We start from the raw sequence: 21,650 nt of genomic DNA on the forward strand, positions 1-21,650 counted from the left end.
TGGCTCCTGAAGTTCTACTCTCTTGTGGACATGACGGAACACCTGAACCAGCTTAATGTGAAAATGCAAGGCGTTGGAAATACGGTCTTTTTTTTTTTAATTTATTTATTAAATTTAATGCAGTGACATTGATAAATCAGGGTACATATGTTGAGAGAAAACATCTATAGATTATTTTGACGTTTGATTGTGCTGTATACCTCTCCCTCAAAGTTAAATTGTCTTCTGTCACCTTCTATCTGGTTTGCTTTGTGCCCCTCCCCTCCCCCAACCCCTGTCTCCTTCTTCACCCCCTCCCCCCTCCCCCCACCCCCCACCCCTGTTGCCATCACATTCTTGTTCCTGTCTCTGAGTCTCATTTTTATATCCCTTCTATGTATGGATTCATATAGTTCTTAGTTCTTTTTCTGATTTACTTATTTCACTCCGTATAATGTTATCAAGGTCCATCCATGTTATTGTAAATGATCCGATGTCATCATTTCTTATGGCTGAGTAGTATTCCATAATATATATGTACCAAAGCTTTTTAATCCACTCGTCCTATGACAGACACTTGGGCTGTTTCCAGATCTTCGCTATTGTAAACAATGCTGCCACAAACATGGGGGTGCATTTCTCCTTTTGGAGCCATTCTATGGTGTCCTTGGCGAATATACCTAAAAGTGGGATAGCTGGGTCAAAAGGCAGCTCGATTTTCAGTTTTTTGAGGAATCTCCATACTGTTTTCCACAGTGGCTGCACCAGTCTGCATTCCCACCAGCAGTGCAGGAGGGTTCCCTTTTCTCCACATCCTAGCCAGCACTTACTCTGTGTTGTTTTGTTGATAAGTGCCATTCTGACTGGTGTGAGGTGATAGCTCATTGTGGTTTTAATTTGCATTTCTCTAATGATTAGTGATGTTGAGCATTTTTTCATATGCCTATTGTCCATCTGTATGTCCTCTTTGGAGAAGTGTCTATTCATCTCTTTTGCCCATTTTTGGATTGGGTTGTTTGTCTTCCTGGTGTTGAGTTTTACAAGTTCTTTATAAATTTTGGTTATTAACCCCTCATCAGACGTATTGTCAAATATGTTCTCCCATTGTGTAGTTTGTCTTTTTATTCTGTTCTTGTTGTCTTTAGCTGTGCAAAAGCTTTTTATTTTGATATAGTCCCATTTGTTTATCCTGTCTTTTATTTCACTTCCCCGTGGAGATAAATCAGCAAATATATTGCTCCGAGAGATGTCAGAGAGCTTACTGCCTATGTTTTCTTCTAAGATGCTATGTTTTCACGGCCTACATTAAGTCTTTTATCCATTTTGAGTTTATTTTTGTGAGTGGTGTAAGCTGGTGAAGTAGTTTCATTTTTTTGCAGGTAGCTGTCCAATTTTCCCAACACCATTTGTTAAAGAGGCTGTCTTTACTCCATTGTATTTCCTTACCTCCTTTGTCAAATATCAGTTGTCCATAGAACTGTGGGTTTATTTCTGGGTTCTCTGTTCTGTTCCATTGATCAATAAGCCTGTTCTTATGCCAGTACCAGGCTGTTTTGAGTACAACAGCCTTGTAGTATAACTTGATATCAGGAAGTGTGATACCTCCCACTTTATTCTTCTTTTTTAAGATTGCTGAGTCTATTCGTGTCCTCTTTTGGTTCCATATAAATTTTTGGAATATGTGGTCTATATCTTTGAAGTATGTCATTGGTATTTTAATTGGTATTGTATTGAATTTGTAGATTGCTTTGGGTAATATAGACATTTTAATGATGTTTATTCTTCCTAACCATGAGCACAGTATATGCTTCCACTTGTTTGTAATCTTCCTTGATTTCTTTTATCAATGCTTTGTAATTTTCCGAGTACAAGTCTTTAGTCTCCTTGGTTAAGTTTATTCCTAGGTACTTTATTTTTTTGGTTGTAATTGTGAAGGGGATTGTTTTCTTAATTTCTCTTTCTGATTGTTCATTGTTGGTGTATAAAAATGCCTCTGATTTCTGAGTATTGATTTTATATCCTGCCACTTTGCTGAATTTATTTATCAGGTCCAGTAGCTTTTTGACTGAGACTTTAGGGTTTTCTATATACAATATCATATCATCTGCAAATAATGATAATTTTACTTCTTCTTTTCCAACTTGAATGCCTTTTATTTCTTCTTGTCTGATTGCTGTTGCTAGGACTTCCAGGACCATGTTAAATAAGAGTGGTGAAAGGGGGCACCCCTGCCTTGTTCCTGATCTTAAGGGTATTGCTTTTAATTTTTGCCCATTGAGTATGATGTTGGCTATGGGTTTCTCATAGATGGCTTTTATCATGTTGAGGTATGTTCCCTGTATTCCCACTTTGCTGAGAGTTTTGATCATGAATGGGTGCTGGATTTTATCAAATGCTTTTTCTGCATCTATTGAAATTATCTTATGGTTTTTCTCCTTCTTTTTGTTTATGTGATGAATCACATTGATTGATTTACGAATATTGTACCAGCCTTGCCTCCCCAGAATAAATCCCCCTTGATCATGGTGTATGATATTTTCCATATATTGTTGGATCCGGTTTGCTAATATTTTGTTGAGGATTTTAGCATCTATATTCATCAGAGATATTGGCCTATAATTTTCTTTCTTTGTGTTGTCTTTGCCTGGTTTTGGAATCAGAATGATGCTCGCCTTATAAAAGGAGCTTGGAAGTCTTCCTTCCTCTTGAATTTTTTGAAATAGTTTGAGAAGGATAGGAGTTAGTTCTTCTTTCAATATTTGGTAGAATTCCGTTGTGAAGCCATCAGGCCCCAGACTTTTCTTTGTTGGGAGTTTTTTGATAACTGTTTCGATCTCATTTGTTGTAATCGGTCTGTTTAGGTTTTCTGATTCTTCCAGATTGATTTTTGGAAGATTGAATGCTTCAAGGAAATTTTCCATTTCATCTAGGTTGTCTAGTTTTTTGGCATACAATTCTTCATAGTATTTTCTTACAATATTTTGTATTTCTGTTGTGTCAGTTGTTATTTCTCCTCTCTCATTTCTAATTTTATTTATTTGAGTCCTCTCTCTTTTTCTTGGTGAGTCTACTTAAAGGTTCATCAATCTTGTTTACCTTTTCAAAGAACCAGCTCCTAGTTTCATTGATCCTCTGTATTGTTTCTTTAGCCTCTATGTCATTTATTTCTGCTCTGATCTTTATTATTCCCTTCCTTCTACTACATTTGGGCTTTACTTGCTGTTCTTTTTCTAATTCTTTTAGATGCAGGGTTAAGTTGTTTATTTGAGCTTTTTCTAGCTTCTGAAAGTGTGCCTGTAGTGCTATGAACTGCCCTCTGAGCACTGCTTTCGCTGTGTCCCATAAATTTTGAGTTGTTGTATGCTCATTGTCATTCGTTTCTAGGAATTTTTTTATTTCTTCTTTGATCTCATTCTTAATCCTTTCATTATTTAACAATCTGCTATTTAGTTTCCATGTGTTTGAGAATTTTTGAGCTTTTCTGTTGTGATTCATTTCTAGTTTCATGCCGTTGTGGTCGGAGAAAGTGCTTAATATGATTTCAGTCTTCTTAAATTTGTTGAGAGCACTTTTGTGCCCTAACATGTGGTCTATCCTAGAGAATTTACCATGAGCACTTGAAAAGAATGTATATTCTGCTGCTTTAGGGTGAAAGGTTCTGAAGATATCTATTAAATCGAGTTGATCTAGTGTTTCCAATAAGTCTGCTGTTTCTTTGTTAATTTTCTTTCTTGAGGATCTATCTAGTGATGTTAGTGGGGTATTGAAATCCCCTACTATTATAGTATTGCTGTTGATCTCGCCCTTTAAATCCATCTAAGTCTGCTTTATATATTTAGGTGCTCCTATATTAGGTGCATAGATATTTAGAATAGTTATATCTTCCTGTTGGATTACTCCCTTTATCATTATGTAGTGGCCTTCTTTATCTCTTACTATATCCTTTGTTTTAAAGTCCAATTTGTCTGATATAAGTATTGCTACCCCAGCTTATTTTTCATTTCCGTTTGCATGAAATGTTTTTTTCCATCCTTTTACCTTCAATCTATGTGTGTCTTTTGTTCTAAGGTGTGTCTCTTGTAGACAACATATGTATGGGTCCTGTTTTCTTATCCACGCAGCTACCCTATGTCTTTTGATTGGATCATTTAATCCATTTACATTTAAGGTTATTATTGATATGTAGTTGTTTATTGCCATTTTCTTCTTTAAAGGTGTATTCCTTTTTTGCTATATTCTTTTCCCACTTTGATCTGTTTACAATAGGCCCCTTAACATTTCCAGCAGCATTGGTTTCGTTGTAATGAATTCCTTGAGTTGTTTTTTGTCTGGGAAGCTTTTTATTTCTCCTTCGATTTTAAACGATAGCTTTGCTGGATAAAGTAGTCTTGGTTGTAGGTTCTTGTTCTGCATTACTTTGAATATTTCTTGCCATTCCCTCTGGCCTCAAGTGTTTCTGTTGAGAAGTCAGATGTCATCCTTATGGGGGCTCCTTTGTAGGTGATAACTTTTTTTTTCTCTTGCAGCTTTTAATATTTTCTTTTTATTGCTTAGCTTTGGTATTTTAATTATGATGTGTCTTGGTGTAGGTTTCTTTGGGTTTCTCTTTAATGGAGTCCTCTGTGCTTCTTGGACTTGTGAGAGTTTCTCTTGCATTAATTTAGGGAAGTTTTCAGCTATGATATGATTGAACAACATCTCTATTCCTTGTTCTTTTTCTTCTTCTTCAGGAACCCCTATGATGCGTATGTTATTTCTCTTCATGTTGTCACAGAGCTCTCTAAGGGTTTCCTCTGACTTTTTGAGTCTCTTTTCTCTTTTCTTCTCTGTTTTCAAGCCTTCATTCCAGTTGTTCTCTAATTCGCTGATTCGATCCTCTGCTCTATCTATCCTGTTTTTAATTCCTTCCATTGTGGTCTTTATTTCTGATATTGTATTTGTCATCTCCGACTGATTCTTTTTTATACTTGCTATTTCTTTATTTAGGTGTTCATAGTGACCATCCATTGTTGTTCTAAGATCCCTAACGCATCCTTACAATCATTATTTTGAACTCCGCATCTGGAAGTTTGATTATTTCCATATCACTCAGTTCATCTCCTGAAGGTGTCACTTGTGGTTTCATTTGGATTGCACTTTTTTGTCTTCTCATGGTGTTTTATTTGTAGAGTTGGTTGAGTCTAGGCTTAGTGTTGTCTGCCTCCAGTTTTCAGTTGTGTTATTTCTAGGTCTTCTTGGGTTGGTATCAGCTGTTATCTGTAATCCACTTTCGGATTTGGGCAGCTTTGAAGTCTTGATTTGTTTGTTTTCTTAACAGGTGATAGTCTTGTTTACTGATCTCAGCAGGGGGCTTCCTTGAAACTGTATCCAGGAATGCGATGGGTATAACCTGAGACTCTGAAGGCCTCTTTAGCCAGCTAATCTCACTAGGGGAAGGGTGTTTTCTCAGCTTCAGTAGGGGGAGGTGTATCTCAGATCTCCATTGAGACCTGAGTTACTGCCCCTCCTCCCCACTTCTTGTTTTCAGCTGTGTCTTGTTGCGCTGATTGGAGCTGGATAGATGCCCAGAGATCTCTGATCCGGAAGCAATTCAGCTCTGTTTTGTGAAAGGTTCAGTCCCTCCCCCAGCTATGGCCGCCTCCAGCACAGATGAGTCAGCTTTTTTAGTTCGTTTCCTGCATTCCTTAGCCCCTCACAGTCTGTCCCTCTCCCTGTCCTTTCCACTTGGGAGATAAGCTGGTCTTTTCAACACACCTCGCTCCCTGGTCGCCAGGTAGGTGGCTGTGAGCAGTAGTTTCTTCTTTTTTCCCTATGTGAAATCCTCTCTGGGCTCTCAGCCTCACCCCCCCCCCCTCCGTTCCTGTAAGCAAAGGAGATTCAGGTGCTCTCTACCAGGATTGTAGCTTCTTCTTTGCTCCTTGGTTTTTGAGAGCTGTTCTTGCAGTTCAGAGTTGGTTTTTCATGCTGATTTTTCCTAAATTGATTTGTATTCCAGTTTGGTGGTGACAGCTGGGCGTCTGTGTGTCTGCCTACTCCGCTGCCATCTTTCAACAATCGGAAATACAGTCTTATCCTTTCAACAAGCAGTGTTTGCATTTGAAAACAAGGTGGAACTCTTCATCACCAATATTGAAACAGGTCTACACTTTGAAAAACTGGGAGAGTTTAAAGATGTATGCACAGCAAGTGACCCTGCTCAACATCTTGATCTCCAGCAGCTAGCAGGCTTCTACTCTCCTGCAGTCATTCAAAGCACGCTTTGGAGAATTTCGTGAGTACACTCATCTTTTTTAAGTTCATCAGCCATCCATACGAGTGTGCAATGGACAGTGCCGACCTGAATTACAACCCCAGTGTCTCCATCAGAGATTTTGAGCTATAAGCTGTTGACCTGAAGGCCTCAGACATGTGGGTGAATAAGTTCAAGTCACTGAATGAAGATTTGGAAAGACTTGCATGAAAGCAAGCAGAGTTGGCAAGCAAACACAAGTGGGGAGAAATAAATAAATTTCAACCCATGGTCCAGCTGCTTGTCAAAACCTAGAATGCGCTTCCCGTCACATACCACACACGGCAGCGTGTGAGTATTGCTGTACTGACAATGTGTGGCTCTACGTATGCATGTGAGCAGTCTTTCTCACATCTAAAGAATGGTAAGATCAACCTAGGATCATGTTTAACTGACAGAAGTCTCAACGCCTGCATGAAGCTTAACCTCACCACATATCAACCAGACTACAAAGCCATCAGCAAAACCATGCAGCACCAGAAGTCACATTAATGATAAGAAGTACTTTGTAGTCTTCATCATTGGTTAGCAATAGCATAACAGTGTTATTAAAAAGAAGTCAGAGACTTATTGTACTTTAAAAGTGTCGGTCTTAAATTAAATGCACACATTTACTTGTATTTAGAGTTAAACATATTGTATGGCTCTCACGGAATTACATTTTAAAATATGTGGCATTCATGGCTCTCTCAGCCAGAAGGGTTCCCAACCCCTGCTCTATCCACTGCACCACCACAGGTCAGGCTATTTTTTTTTTGTGACAGAGACAGAGATACAGAGAGAGGGACAGACAGGAGGATAGATGAGAAACACCAATTCTTCATTGTGGCACCTTAGTTGTTCATTGATTGCTTTCTCATATGTGCCTTGACCAGCGGGGCTACAACAGAGTGAGTGACCCCTTGCTCAAGCTGGCAACCTCAGGGTTTGGAACCTGGGTCCTCTGCGTCCCAATCTGATGCTCTATCCACAGCGCTACCACCTAGTCAGGTACCACCAGAGGTTTTTTCAGGCGCTGAGCCCAAGAAGCAGCCAGCAGAGGCAGCAGGAGGCAGAACTCAGGGGAACCTAGGGCCTTTTGCTGACTTGTCCCCAGGCTCAGTGCTGGTAAAAGCCTACCTAGATGTGCAGCTTGGTCCTTCCATGTGCAACTAAGCCCAACAGAGGCAGCCACAAACTCTGGTTTGCTTATAGCTCCAAAAAGGTTGCTGAGGGCAAGTCACGAGCAGTGTCTTACACTGGTCTGAGCTAGTTTCTCTCCTAAGAGGCCCAGAACTAACATATCCAGTGGCCAGTTACAGACTACATCAGAGCAGGATCAATTAGCCTTTTTTTAGCAGCATATCCAAAGGGAGAGCGCATAAGGCACAAAACTCAGCTGACAAACCTTTAACCAGACTCATCAAGGAAAAAACAGATGGACCTGGCCAGTTGGTCAGCGGTAAAGTGTTGACCAGTTGTGTGGAAGTCCCTGGTTCGATTCCCAATCAGGGCACACAGAAGAGGCGACGATTGGCTCTCTCCCCCGTCTCTAACTTTCTCTCTTCTACTCCCATAGTCTAAGGATAGCTCTGTTGAGACTCTGCTTCAGGTGCTAAAAACAGCTCAGTTGCAAGCCACCCCAGATGGGCAGAACATTAGCCCAAGATGGGTGTTCTCAGGTGGATCCTAGTGTGGGCGCATGACAGAGTCTGTCTCTGTATCTCCGCTACTCTCACTTAAAAAAAGAGTGAGAGAGAGAAGACCCAGATAAATAAAATTAGAAATGAAAGAGAAGAAGTAACAACTGATATCACAGAAATACAAAGGATTATAAGAAAATACTATGAAGAACTATATACCACAAAATTAGACAACCTGGGCAAAATGGTAAATTTCTAGAAACATACAATATTGCAAAACTGAATCTGGAAGAATCAGAAAACCTGAGCAGACCGATCAGAACACATGAAACTGAAACAGCTATCAAAAAACTCCCAGCAGCCCTGGCCAGTTGGCTCAGCGGTAGAGCATCGGCCTAGCGTGCGGAGGACCCGGGTTCGATTCCCGGCCAGGGCACACAGGAGAAGCGCCCATTAGCTTCTCCACCCCTCCGCCGCGCTTTCCTCTCTGTCTCTCTCTTCCCCTCCCGCAGCCAAGGCTCCATTGGAGCAAAGATGGCCCGGGCGCTGGGGATGGCTCTGTGGCCTCTGCCTCAGGCGCTAGAGTGGCTCTGGTCGCAACATGGCGACCCCCAGGATGGGCAGATTATCGCCCCCTGGTGGGCAGAGCGTAGCCCTTGGTGGGCGTGCCGGGTGGATCCCGGTCGGGCGCATGCAGGAGTCTGTCTGCTGTCTCTCCCCGTTTCCAGCTTCAGAAAAAAAAAAAATGAAAAAAAAAAAAAAACTCCCAGCAAACGACCTGGACCAGATGGCTTCACAGCCAAATTTTACCAGACATTAAAAGAAGAACTAACACCTATCCTTCTCATGCTATTACAAAAAACTCAAAATGGATAAAGACTTCTATAAACTCATTCTATGAGGCAAGCAGTATCCTCATTCCAAAATCAGTAAAGACACTACAAAAAAAGAAAACTATAGGCCAATATCCCTGATGAACATAAATCTGTGATGGCAAACCTTTTTATAAAAACCGCCCACTTTTGCAGTACTGGTCAACCTGGTCCCTCCCGCCCACTAGTGGGCGTTCCAGCTTTATGGTGGGCAGTAGCACAGCAACCAAATGGCACCACAATTGGCCCACCATGAAAGCTGGAACGCCCACTAGTGGGCAGGAGGGACCAGGTTGACCAGCACTGCAAAAGTGGGCGGTTTTTATAAAAAGGTTCACCATCACAGACATAGATACTAAAATTCTCAACAAAATATTAGAAAACTGGACCCAGCAATACATTGAAAAGATTATACACCACGATTAAGTGGGATTTATTCAGGACATGCAAAGCTGGTACAATATTCACAAATCAATAAACATTCATACATCACATAAACAAAATATAAGATAAAAATTAAATGATCATATCAATAGATGCAGAAGAAGCATTTGCTAAAACCTAGCATCCATTTATGATCAAAACTCTCAGTAAAGTGGGAATACAGGGAACATACCTCAACATGATAAAAGCCATCTATGACAAACTGACAGCCAACATCATACTCAATGGGCAAAAATTAAAAGCAATCCCCTTAAGATCAGGAACAAGGCAGAGGTGTCCCCTTTCACCACTCTTATTCAATATAGTACTGGAAGTCCTAGCCACAACAGTCAGATAAGAATTAGAAATAAAAGGCATCCAAATTAGAAAGGAAGAAGTAAAATTGTCACTATTTGTTGATGTCATGAGGCCGTACATAGAAAACCCTAAAGTCTCCACCAAAAAACTACTAGACCTAATAAATAAATTTGGCAAAGTAGCAGGATACAAAATTAATATTTGGAAATGAGTGGAATTTTTATACACCAAAAAAGAACTATAAGAAAGAGAAATTAAGGAAACAATCTCATTGACTACTGCAACAACAAAAATAAGTAACTAAAGTGTACCTAGGAATAAATTTAACCAAAGAGGTAAAGGACTTGTACTCAGAAAATTATAGAACATTGAAAACAGAAATTGAGGAAGATACAAACAAGTAGAAGTATATATTGTGTTCATGGATAAGGAGAATTAACATCTTTTTTCTTTTTTTTTACAGAGACAGAGAGTCAGAGAGAGAGAGGGATAGACAGGGACAGACAGACAAGAATGGAGAGATGAGAAGCATCAATTATTAGTTTTTCGTTGTGCATTGCAACACCTTAGTTGTTCATTGATTGCTTTCTCATACATGCCTTGACCGCGGGCCTTCAGTAGACCGAGTAACCCCTTGCTCAAGCCAGCGACCTTGGGCTCAAGCTAGTGAGCTTTTGCTCAAACCAGATGAGCCCTCGCTCAAGCTGGTGACCTCGGGGCCTCGAACCTGGGTTCTCTGCATCCCAGTCGATGCTCTACTCACTGCGCCACCGCCCGGTCAGGCAGGAGAATTAACATCTTTAAAATGTCCAATATACCCAAAGCAATGTATAGATTCAATGCAATTCCTATTAAAATTCCTATGGCATACTTTACAGATCTAGAATAAATATTCCAAAAATTTATATGGAACCAAAAAAGAGCCTGAATAGCCTCAGCAATCTTGACAATGAAGAACAAAGTGGGAGGTATCACATTTCCTGATATCAAGCTATGCAAGGCCATTGTAATCAAAACAGCCAGGCCTGACCGGGCAGTGGCGCAGTGGATAGAGCATCGGACTGGGATGCAGAGGACCCAGGTCTGAGACCCCCGAGGTCGCCAGCTTGAGCGCTGGCTCATCTGGCTTGAGCAAAAAGCTCACAAGCTTGGTAACTTTATTAGGTCTGCTGAGGGCCCACAGTCAAGGCACATATGAGAAAGCAATCAATGAACTAAGGTTTCGCAATGAAAAACTGATGATTGATGCTTCTCATCTCTCTGTGTGCCTGTCTGTCTGTCCCTATCTATCCCTCTCTCTGACTCTCAGTCTCTGTAAAAAAAAAAAAAAAACAACAGCCCGGTTCTGGCATAAGAACAGGCATACAGATCAATGGAAAATAACAGAGAACCCAGAAATAAAACTGCATCTTAATAGTCAATTAATATTTGACAAAGGAGGCAACAGTATACAATGGAATAAAAGACAGTCTCTTTAATAAATGGTGTTGGGAAAATTGGACAGGTACATGCAAATAAAATGAAACTAGACCACCAACTTACACAATTCATAAAAATAAACTCAAAATGAATAAAAGACTTAAATATAAGTTGCAAAATCATAAAAATCCAATAAGAAAACATGAGCAGCAGACACTTCGGCATCTCTCGCTGATCTATCTCCTCGAGCAAGTGAAATAAAGGACAAAATGAACAAATAGGACTATATCAAACTAAAAAGCTTTTGCACAGCAAAAGATACCATTAACAAAATAAAAACACAATACACTCAGTGGGAGAATATATTCTTTGATATGTCTGATAAGGGATTAATCACCAAAACTTACAAAGAACTTGTAAACAAACCTCAACATCAGAAAGGCAAACAATCCTATCAAAAAATGGATAAAGGATCTAAATAGACACTTTTCCGAAGAAGACATATAGATGGCCAATAGGCATATGGAAAAATGCTCAACATCACTAATCATTAGAGAAATGCAAATTAAAACCACAATGAGATATCACCTCACACCAGCCAGAATGGTGCTCATCAACAAAACAACACAGAATAAGTGCTGGCGAGGATGTGGAGAAAAGGGAACCCTCCTGCACTGCTGGTGGGAATGCAGACTGGTGCAGCCACTGTGGAAAACAGTATGGTGTTTCCTCAAAAAATTAACAACTCCCTTACAACCCAGTTAGGATATATTCCTAGAATATATTCCTAAGAATCCTAAAACACTAATTCAAAAGAAGAAATGCACCACAATGTTTATTGCAGCATTGTTTACAATAGCCAAGATCTGGAAACAGCCCAAGTGTCTGCCAGTGAATGTGTGGATAAAAAATCTGTGTTGCATTTACACAATGGAATACTGCACCACCATAAAAAAAAGGAAAGAAATCTTACCTTTGTGACTGCATCGATGGACCTGGAGATTATTACATTAAGTGAAATAAGTCAAGCAAAGAAAGACAAGGATTTATATGTGGAATCTACAGAACACAATATACTAAGGAACAAAATAGAAACAGAGACAGGGTCACAGGGAACAGATGGACAGCTGTCAGATGGAAGGAGGAAGAAGCAATAGGATCAAAGAAGGCAATGGGATTAGTCCAATTATATATACATAACACATAGGCACAGACACAGGGTAGCAATTCCCAGAGGGAAAGGGGGGAGGGATTTAAGGATAGGGGGCAAGTGGCTGCAACAGGGCTGCAAAGTGACTTTGCATAGGGCATGGGGGGCACAATGCAGTGTATAGAGGGTGTTATTTTGAAACCATGTCAACACAGTAAATTCAAAATTCAAATTAAAAAAATATTTGTAAAAGAATAAATAAAATGATAACTATAAACTGTAATATCATAGCCAGATTATGTTAAGTAAAATAAATATTGATATATCATCAGTTCAGCTATTGAAACCCTGAATTGTGATATAAATGGCTTACCTGTACATATGCCTTTTGAATGGCTGCCAGTTCTTCACCAAGGGGAACAACAAGCTTTTCAACTCTTCTTTCATGAGAGTATGGCAGAATATCTGGAGAATCTTCAGAACGGAGTTCTATTTGCCCAATTAGTAGGTTAGTTATGACCTGTTGCACAGCCTACACACAACCAATTAAGGATGATTATAAATTATATTACATGTTAAATATTTTACTTTGTCAGTAATAGAAATAGTAAAATTTTGAAAGAAATATTAACACATCAGAAGTGAAACAAGAGGGAAATAAGGCCTTTGAAACATCTTTGTTTTTAATTTATTAATTTTTTAGAGAGAGAGAAACATTGATTTTATTGTTTCATCCATCCATGCATTCACTAGTTCATTCTTGTAGGTGTCCTCACAGGGGATCAAACCTGCAACCTTAGCATATCGAGATGACGCTTATTACCTGAGCTACCCGGCCAGGGCAAAACATCTTTCTTCCACACATTCCTTCAAGCCAAGCATTCAAGAAATAAGAATATTAGCAAATGTCCAACAAGTTCATCAAGTGAATTTTGTACTTTCCATTACCAGTGATATATTCATTCCATCAACGTTTTATAGTCAGACAACAAAAGTTTTACATCAGCAAACTAAATTTCCAAGACATTATTAAAGACAATTTTAGAGCCAAAACTAGAATCCATATTTCTTGATTCCTCACAAATACTCTCCACTGATTTTTGTGGAAAAAACAGAGAAGTCATGTTAATATTAATGGATAAAAATATATCTCAAGAATATCTTACAAATTGACTTGTTAAAAAATTGAAGGTATAGGACCTATACTAAACCAATTATTGATAAATTTGTGGAATATTTTCATTTAAATCACTATATATGATGTGAATATATTTCTGGGGGCCTGACAAGGCAGTGGCGCAGTGGATAGAGCATCGGACTGGGATGTGAAAGACCCAGGTTCGAGATCCCGAGGTCACCAGCTTGAGCGCAGGCTCATCCGGTTTGAGCAAAAGCTCACCAGCTTGGACACAAAGTCGCTGGCTCCAGCAAGGGGTTACTCAGTCTACTGAAGGCCGGCGGTCAAGGCACATATGAGAAAGCAATCAATGAACAACTAAGGTGTTGCACCGCACAATGAAAAACTAATGATTGATGCTTCTCATCTCTCCGTTCCTGTCTGTCCCTGTCTATCCCTCTTTCTGACTCTCTCTGTCTCTGTAAAAATAAAAAATATAAAATAGATATATATATATTTCTGGGGATAAATTTCATTCACCCAAAGCTTATAAAGAAATTTAACAGTAAAATTAAGGAATTAGAACAAAAACATAAAACCTGTTGGTATAAACAACTACTATACCATTAGACCAGGGGTCCCCAAACTTTTTACACAGGGGGCCAGTTCACTGTCCCTCAGACCGTTGGAGGGCTGGACTATAAAAAAAAAAAAACTATGAATAAATCCCTATGCACACTGCACATATCTTTTTTTTTTTTTGTATTTTTCTGAAGCTGGAAATGGGGAGAGACAGTCAGACAGACTCCCGCATGCGCCCGACCGGGATCCACCCGGCACGCCCACCGGGGGCGATGCTCTGCCCCTCCGGGGCGTCGCTCTTGCCATGACCAGAGCCACTCTAGCGCCTGGGGCAGAGGCCAAGGAGCCATTCCCAGCGCCCGGGCCATCTTTGCTCCAATGGAGCCTTGGCTGCGGGAGGGGAAGAGAGAGACAGACAGGAAGGAGGGGGGGGGAGGGTGGAAAAGCAAATGGGCGCCTCTCCTATGTGCCCTGGCTGGGAATCGAACCCAGGTCCCCCACACGCCAGGCCGACGCTCTACCGCTGAGACAACTGACCAGGGCCTGCACATATCTTATTTTAAAGTAAAAAAAAAAAAACAAAAAAAAAAAACGGGAACAAATACAATATTTAAAATAAAGACCAAGTAAATTTAAATCAACAAACTGACCAGTATTTCAATAGGAACTAGGCTCCTCTCACTGACCACCAATGAAAGAGGTGACCCTTCTGAAGTGCGGCAGGGGCCGGATAGATGGCCTCAGGGGGCCGCATGTAGCCTGCGGACCGTAGTTTGGGGACCCCTGCATTAGACTACAGTACTGACAATGTGATTAAGAGCTAAAGGAGGGGGATGGGGGCAAGGGGAGTGAGAGGGAGAGAGAAAAAGGAAGATTAAATCCTAAAAGGGCCAACAGTACAGCTTTCTCCTTTGTAACTAATAAATCTGTTGTGAGGGAGAGATACTTTGAGACTGTGAAATATGTGAACCTTCTGTAACTATAAAAAAAACTACTTAATTCAGGGGTCCCCAAACTACAGCCCGCAGGCCGCATGCGGCCCCCTGAGGCCATTTATCCGCCCCCGCCGCACTTCCAGAAGGGGCGTCGCTTCCATTGGTGGTCAGTGAGAGAAGCATAGTTCCCATTGAAATACTGGTCAGTTTGTTGATTTAAATTTACTTGTTCTTTATTTTAAATACTGTATTTGTTCCCGTTTTGTTTTTTTACTTTAAAATAAGATATGTGCAGTGTGCATGGGGATTTGTTCATAGTTTTTTTTATATTCCGGCCCTCCAATGGTCTGAGGGACAGTGAACTGGCTCCCTGTGTAAAAAGTTTGGGGACCCCTGACTTAATTAAACAAAAAAAGCTTAATAGGCTTAATTTCAGACACAAAAATTCTTTTTTTTTTTTCTGAAGTTGGAAATGAGGAGGCAGTCAGACAGACTCCCGCACGCGCCCGACCGGGATCCACCCAGCATGCCCACCAGGGGGCGATGCTCTGCCCATCTGGGGCATTGCTTTGTTGCAACCAGAGCCATTATAGCGCCTGAGGCAGAGGCCACAGAGCCATCCTCAGTGCCCGGGCAAACTTTGCTCTAGTGGAGCTTTGGCTGCGGGAGGGGAAGAGAGAGACAGAGAGGAAAGAGAGGGGGTGGGGTGGAGATGCAGATGGGCGCTTCTCCTGTGTGACCTGGCCGGGAATCAAACCCAGGACTCCTGCACGCTAGGCCGACGCTCTACCACTGAGCCAACTGGCCAGGGCCTAAAAATTCTTGAAGACAAGAATCACATCTTAATCACCTTTGTATTCCCAAAGTCTGGGCCTAATTAAGCAGTTTACAGTTACAGAGGACTCATATATATCACATAGTCTCAGAGTATCTCCCCAACAACAGATTTATTAGTTACAAAGAAAAAAGCAGTACAATTGGCCCTCCATACCTGCAAATCCACACCTGTAAATTCTACATCCATAGACAGCAAAATATTCAAAAAATGTTACATTATTGCTAAAATGTATTATGTAGTTAGGCCTAAGACAGGGGTCCCCAAACTACGGCCCCCGGGCCACATGCGGCCCCCTGAGGCCATTTATCCGGCCCCCACTGCACTTCCGGAAGGGGCACCTCTTTCATTGGTGGTCAGTGAGAGGAGCATAGTTCCCATTGAAATACTGGTCAGTTTGTTGATTTAAATTTACTTGTTCTTTATTTTAAATATTGTATTTGTTCCCGTTTTGTTTTTTTACTTTAAAATAAGATATGTGCAGTATGCATGGGGATTTGTTCATAGTTTTTTTTATAGTCTGGCCCTCCAACGGTCTGAGGGACAGTGAACTGGCCCCCTGTGTAAAAAGTTTGGGGACCCCTGGCCTAAGATGATTGCACTGTGTCCTGATCTGTGGTGGCACAATGGAAAAAGCATTGACCTGCAACATTGAGTCACCAGTTTGAAACCCCAGGCTTACCCATTCAAGGCACATACAGGAAAAGCACCTACTGTGAGTTGATGTGTCCCGCTTCTTCCCCCTCTTTCTATCTTCTCTGTCTCTCTCCTCTCTCTAAAAGTTAATAAATTTAAAAAAATCTAAAAATAAATAAATAAATAAATAAAGATGACTGCACCAGTACTAAACATGTACAGACTTTTTCTTCTTGTCATTACTCCCTAAACTGTGCAGTGAAACAACTGTTTACATAGCATTTATATTGTATTAGCTATTATAAGTAATCCAGAGATGAAATAAAGTATACAGGAGAATGTGTGTAGGTTACATGCAATTACTATGACATTTTATGTAAGTACTTGAGCATCTGTGAATTTTGGGGTCCTGGAACCAATCCTCTGAGGACACCAAGGGATGACTATAATTTTACAATGGAGAAACTGGCAAGTCATCATCTTAACCAAATCAGAATCAACACCACCAACAATAAGACAAATCAACAGGAAGTATTCTCTGATAAAATGCACTGAGAAGGATATCTCTTCTGAAGTATCACTGCCAAAAATGTATAACCTCACTCCAATCATGAGAAAGTATCAGCCAAACCGAAATTGATGTATATTCTACAAAATAACTGGTGCCCACTCTTTAAAAGCAATGCAGAAAATAAGAAAAGATCACAGAAGAAAAAAAAAAAAAAAGGACTGAGGAACTGTCACAGATATAAGGGCCAAAGGAGACATGACAACTAAATGCAATGTGGGATCCTGAACAGGACGCTGGGACAGAAAAGGACATTGGTGAAAAAACTGGTAAAATTCAAATAAGATATTCAGATTAGTAACTAGTACTGTACCAATGTTAATTTCCTGGTTTTGATCATCTTGACATGTTCTATATATATAATATGTGAACATTAAGTGAAGCTGAGCTAAGGATTTAGAGACTTCAATTTTTTCAAATATTCTGTAAGTCTAAAGTTATTTCAAAATAAAACTTTAAAAAGACTGCAAACAGCCCTGGCTGGATAGCTCAGTTGGTTAGAGCATCATCCCAACATGCTAAGGTTGCTGGTTTGATCCTCAGTCAGGCACACACAGAAACAGAACGATGTTTCTTCTCTCTTTCTCTCAACTCAGTTTTTAAAAACACTAAAAACAATAAGAACTTAACAAACAGCTTTAGGTGATTCTTATGCACACTGAAGTCTGAAAACTACTAATGTAGGAAAACGCCTGCAAATGCAGAAGAAAAGACAGGCATGTTATAGGAAATGTTGTAGTCCTAATGTCAAACTAAAAACTAGAATAGAAAACTGATCTGGCCAAAAACAAAAGATCTTATTTTCATAAATGTTAATAAATGGAAAGACATTTTACTTACCTTTACATCACTACCTGGTGTGGCACTAAGAGCCAAGATTCTAAAGTGAGTTGTATATTTGACTAGTTCTCTTATAACCTTAAAAGAAAAAAGAAGTTCTTTAATTTCATCAATCCAGTACAAAAATAACAATAATTTTGTTAAACCATTATACATTATCATATTCCTTTATTCAGAATACTGATGGATGGAACTATCATTAGTCATTTCATTTAAAGAGTAGTACCTGATTTAGGTGTATATTCTACACCAGTCATAAACAATTTAAGGTTTCTTCTATATATAAGGCTATGATATTAAGGCCTAATACAGTGGACAATGGAAGAAGAGAATCCACTCTCCATTGCTTGAGCCACAGTCTAGACTTATGGCTATATCCATATGTATACTTACTAGATTAAATCATAACATAAAAATATAAAAAAATTGCCTGACCAGGCAGTGGCGCTGTGAATAGAGTGTCAACTTGGGATGCAGAGGACCCAGGTTCAAAACCCTGAGATCATTGGCTTGAGCGCGGGCTCACCAGCTTGAGCATGTGGTAACTGGCTTGAGCATGGTTGCTGGCTTGAGCCAAAGGTCACTGGCTTGAGCAAGGGGTCACTGGCTCGGCTGCAGGCCACCCCCCACCAAAGTCCCCGTTAAGGCACATATGAGAAAACAATAAACAACTAAGGTGCCACAACAAAGAATTGATGTTTTTCATTTCTCTCCCTTCCTGTCTGTCTGTCTGTCCCTATCTGTTCCTCTCTTTCTCTCTCTCGCTAATAAAAAAGGAAAAAATTAAATGCCAATATAAAATTACATTTGAAATGAAAAATATTGTTTTTAAATTTCTTTTTTTTTTTTTACAGGGACAGAGAGAAAGAGAGAGAGATTCAGAGAGAGGGATAGACAGGGACAGACAGACAGGAACACAGAGAGGTGAGAAGCATCAATCATTGGTTTTTCATTGCAACACCTTAGTTGTTCATTGATTGCTTTCTCATATGTGCCTTGACCTTGGGGCTACAGCAGACCCAATAACCCCTTGCTCGAGCCAGCAACCTTGGGTCCAAGCTGGTGAGCTTTTGCTTAAACCAGATGAGCCCACGCTCAAGCTGGCGACCCCAGAGTCTCGAACTTGGGTTCTCTGCATCCCAGTCCGACGCTCTATCCACTGTGCCACCGCCTGGTCAGGCTGTTTTTGAATTTTAAAGAAGTTAGACTGTATATGGAAGGCTCACAATTTTTAAATTAAATTGATTCATAAAAGAGTATGGCTAATTTAGGGTAATTTTAAAACTCTAACTTTCCTCTTAAATCCTGAAACATTTTCTCAGTGCCACCAAAGCTTCATTATAAGCTCTGCAGTTTAAGTCCAACACTACTTCTGGTATAATTAATACTGATTAATTTGCCAAACTCCCATATGGCCCTTCACATGAGACCCTGATACAAGAAAAAAGGATCCCTCAGTAAACTGAGTTGCAGGAATAGGTCTTAGAATTACACAGTCCCACATCAGGTACGGAAACAGTAAACTCAGGTTATCTAAAAGCTGCTCTAATTTCAACCCATGTGAAGGATGAATTCAATGAGACACACACTGAATCTTGATTAATAGTTAAGAAATATTAATTCTGGAGGGTTTTTATTTTTAACATGATACAGAATGTATTTAAAGTTACATTATACTTAATGGAGACTTAAATAGAATTGTTCTAATTAAAAACTGATATAAGACAAAATGTCCTAATATATGACTTTTTTTTTTTTTTGTAGTTTTCTGAAGTTGGAAACAGGGAGGAAGTCAGACAGACTCCCGCATGCTCCCGACTGGGATCCACCCAGCATGCCCACCAGGGGGCGATGCTCTGCCCATCTGGGGCATTGCTCTGTTGCAACCAGAGCCATTCTAGCACCTGAGGCAGAGGCCATGGAGCCATCCTCAGCGCCCGGGCCATCTTTGCTCCAGTGGAGCCTTGGCTGTGGAAGGGGAAGAGAGAGACAGAGAGAAAGGAGAGGGGGAGGAGTGGAGAAGCAGGCGGGCACTTCTCCCTTGTGCCCTGGCCAGGAATCGAACCCGGGACTCCTGCACGCTAGACCGACGCTCTACCACTGAGCCAGCCGGCCAGGGCACATTACTTTTTTTAGGAGAGATTCTCAGGCATTTTGCAGAAGAGGAAATGGTATTATGTTCTGTAAGCTACATTCTTCATTGAGCTAACGTGCCTGTTGGTACCTGTAGCTGGAATATTCAACAAAGCAAAAACTCCCAGATTTGTTGGGTATTAATGAAGTAAATGTATGCCTCACTGTACTCAATAAAAGTCTAAACCTTGTAGTTTAAAAAAGAAATCGTCCATGCCTAGAAATTTTTTGAAAAGGAATGAGTTCAAGTTGCTAAATATAAAAGCTAAATCTACAAAATGAACTCCATAGTTAGAAAAAGAATTTGTAAATGCCCCTATCAAGTTGAAACCTTACCACATTTCGGTATTAATTTAACATGGAAAAAGACAAATAAATAGAAAAATATATCCGTTTCCTGGCTAAGATCAACTATAAAAAAGATGACGGTTCTCCAGAAGATAACACACAGATATAATAATAATTTAAAACTCCCCCAAAAAACTACTTTCACAAACTGAGTGAAATTCATCTCTCTGCCATAAATGAAATCAACATTCCCTTCTATCTTTATGTGATACTCTCTCCCAAGTATCACGTTTTACTATCTACCACCTATATGCTGATAATTTCCTAATCTCTTCTCTCCAGTTTAGAACTCTCCAGTGAGATCAGCACTTCTAACACCCACTGCCTACTGCATACCTACAATTAAATTCCTCATAGACACCTCAAATTCAACAATCTAAAACTGCACTATCACCCTGGCCAGGTGGGTCAATGGAATAAAAGCAATGACCAGGGCACAGAAGTCGCAGGTTCCATCCAGTCTCAGGGCACATAGGAGAGGCAATCAGTGAGCGCACAACTAAATGGAACTAAGTGCAAAAAGAAGTTGAGGCTTCTCTCTATGCCTTTGTCTCCTTTCCTCTCTCACACTCTCTCGGATCAACAAAAAAATAAAAATAATAAACTGCACTATCACTCCATAATAGCCCAAACCTCTGCTTCCGGAACTCTTCATCTTGATTAGTAACACCAGTATCCTCATAATCTTCCAGGTCATCCTAAATTCTTCCTACCCCTCACTTCACACCCTATCCTGCCTTTAGCCTTGTCTCCTCTACTCTCTTTTAAACCTTAAGTATCTCCCAACTAAACATTTTTAATGAGTCCCCACCGCCTACATTCCCTATGGCCCACAAAGAACATTCAAATTGCTAAGCATAGCCTGACCTGTGGTGGCGCAGTGGATAAAGCATCGACCTAGAAATGCTGAGGTCGCCGGTTCGAAACCCTGGGCTTGCTTGGTCAAGGCACATATGGAGTTGATGCTTCCAGCTCCTCCCCCCTTCTTTCTCTCTGTCTCTCCTCTCTCTCTCTCTCTCTGTCTCTCTCTCCTCTCTAAAAAAAAAAAAAATATGAATTTAAAAAAAATTACTAAGCATAAAATACAAGTGCCTTCATAGCCTCAAGTATACCAAACCAGCCACTGCCCACTTGTTCACCTATATACTTTATATGCCGATAGTACTTAATTGGAATGCACTGTGTTAAAAATGTTACATACATTATGTCATTTCATCCTTAAAACAACCTTAACAGTCAAGTATTATCTTACCTAGTGGATATGAGCCACTAATTTCTGATTTATCTTAGTTCCAAAACTCCACCCATACCCTGCTATGAATTGCTGCCTCAATAAAGACTAGGCTCACATCATCTATTATACATTCGACCCTACTGGCCTTGATAAGCATTAAAAACCAATAGAGCCTGACCAGGCAGTGGCGCAGTGAATAGAGCATCGAACTGGGATGCAGAGGACCCAGGTTCGAGACCCCGAGGTCGCCAGCTTGAGCACGGGCTCATCTGGTTTGAGCAAAAGCCCACCAGCTTAGACCCAAGGTCGCTGGCTCCAGCAAGGGGTTACTCGGTCTGCTGAAGGCCCGC

The 21,650-nt window shown here is 40.4% G+C and overlaps 1 protein-coding gene across 1 annotated transcript in view; it reads right to left on the reverse strand.

Moving 5' to 3' along the window:
- The window catches only part of FANCM (FA complementation group M), an 82,412-nt gene that overhangs the window by 58,378 nt on the left and 2,384 nt on the right, over positions 1-21,650 (reverse strand). The window contains exons 3-4 of the mRNA XM_066341344.1: positions 17,586-17,663; positions 12,446-12,604 (exon numbers count right to left, since the gene is read on the reverse strand). Of these exons, the coding sequence (XP_066197441.1) occupies positions 12,446-12,604; positions 17,586-17,663 (237 nt within the window). The remainder of the gene's footprint in view (positions 1-12,445; positions 12,605-17,585; positions 17,664-21,650) is intronic.

This window comes from Saccopteryx leptura, chromosome 6, assembly GCF_036850995.1.
Source record: "Saccopteryx leptura isolate mSacLep1 chromosome 6, mSacLep1_pri_phased_curated, whole genome shotgun sequence".
NCBI lineage: Eukaryota > Metazoa > Chordata > Mammalia > Chiroptera > Emballonuridae > Saccopteryx > Saccopteryx leptura.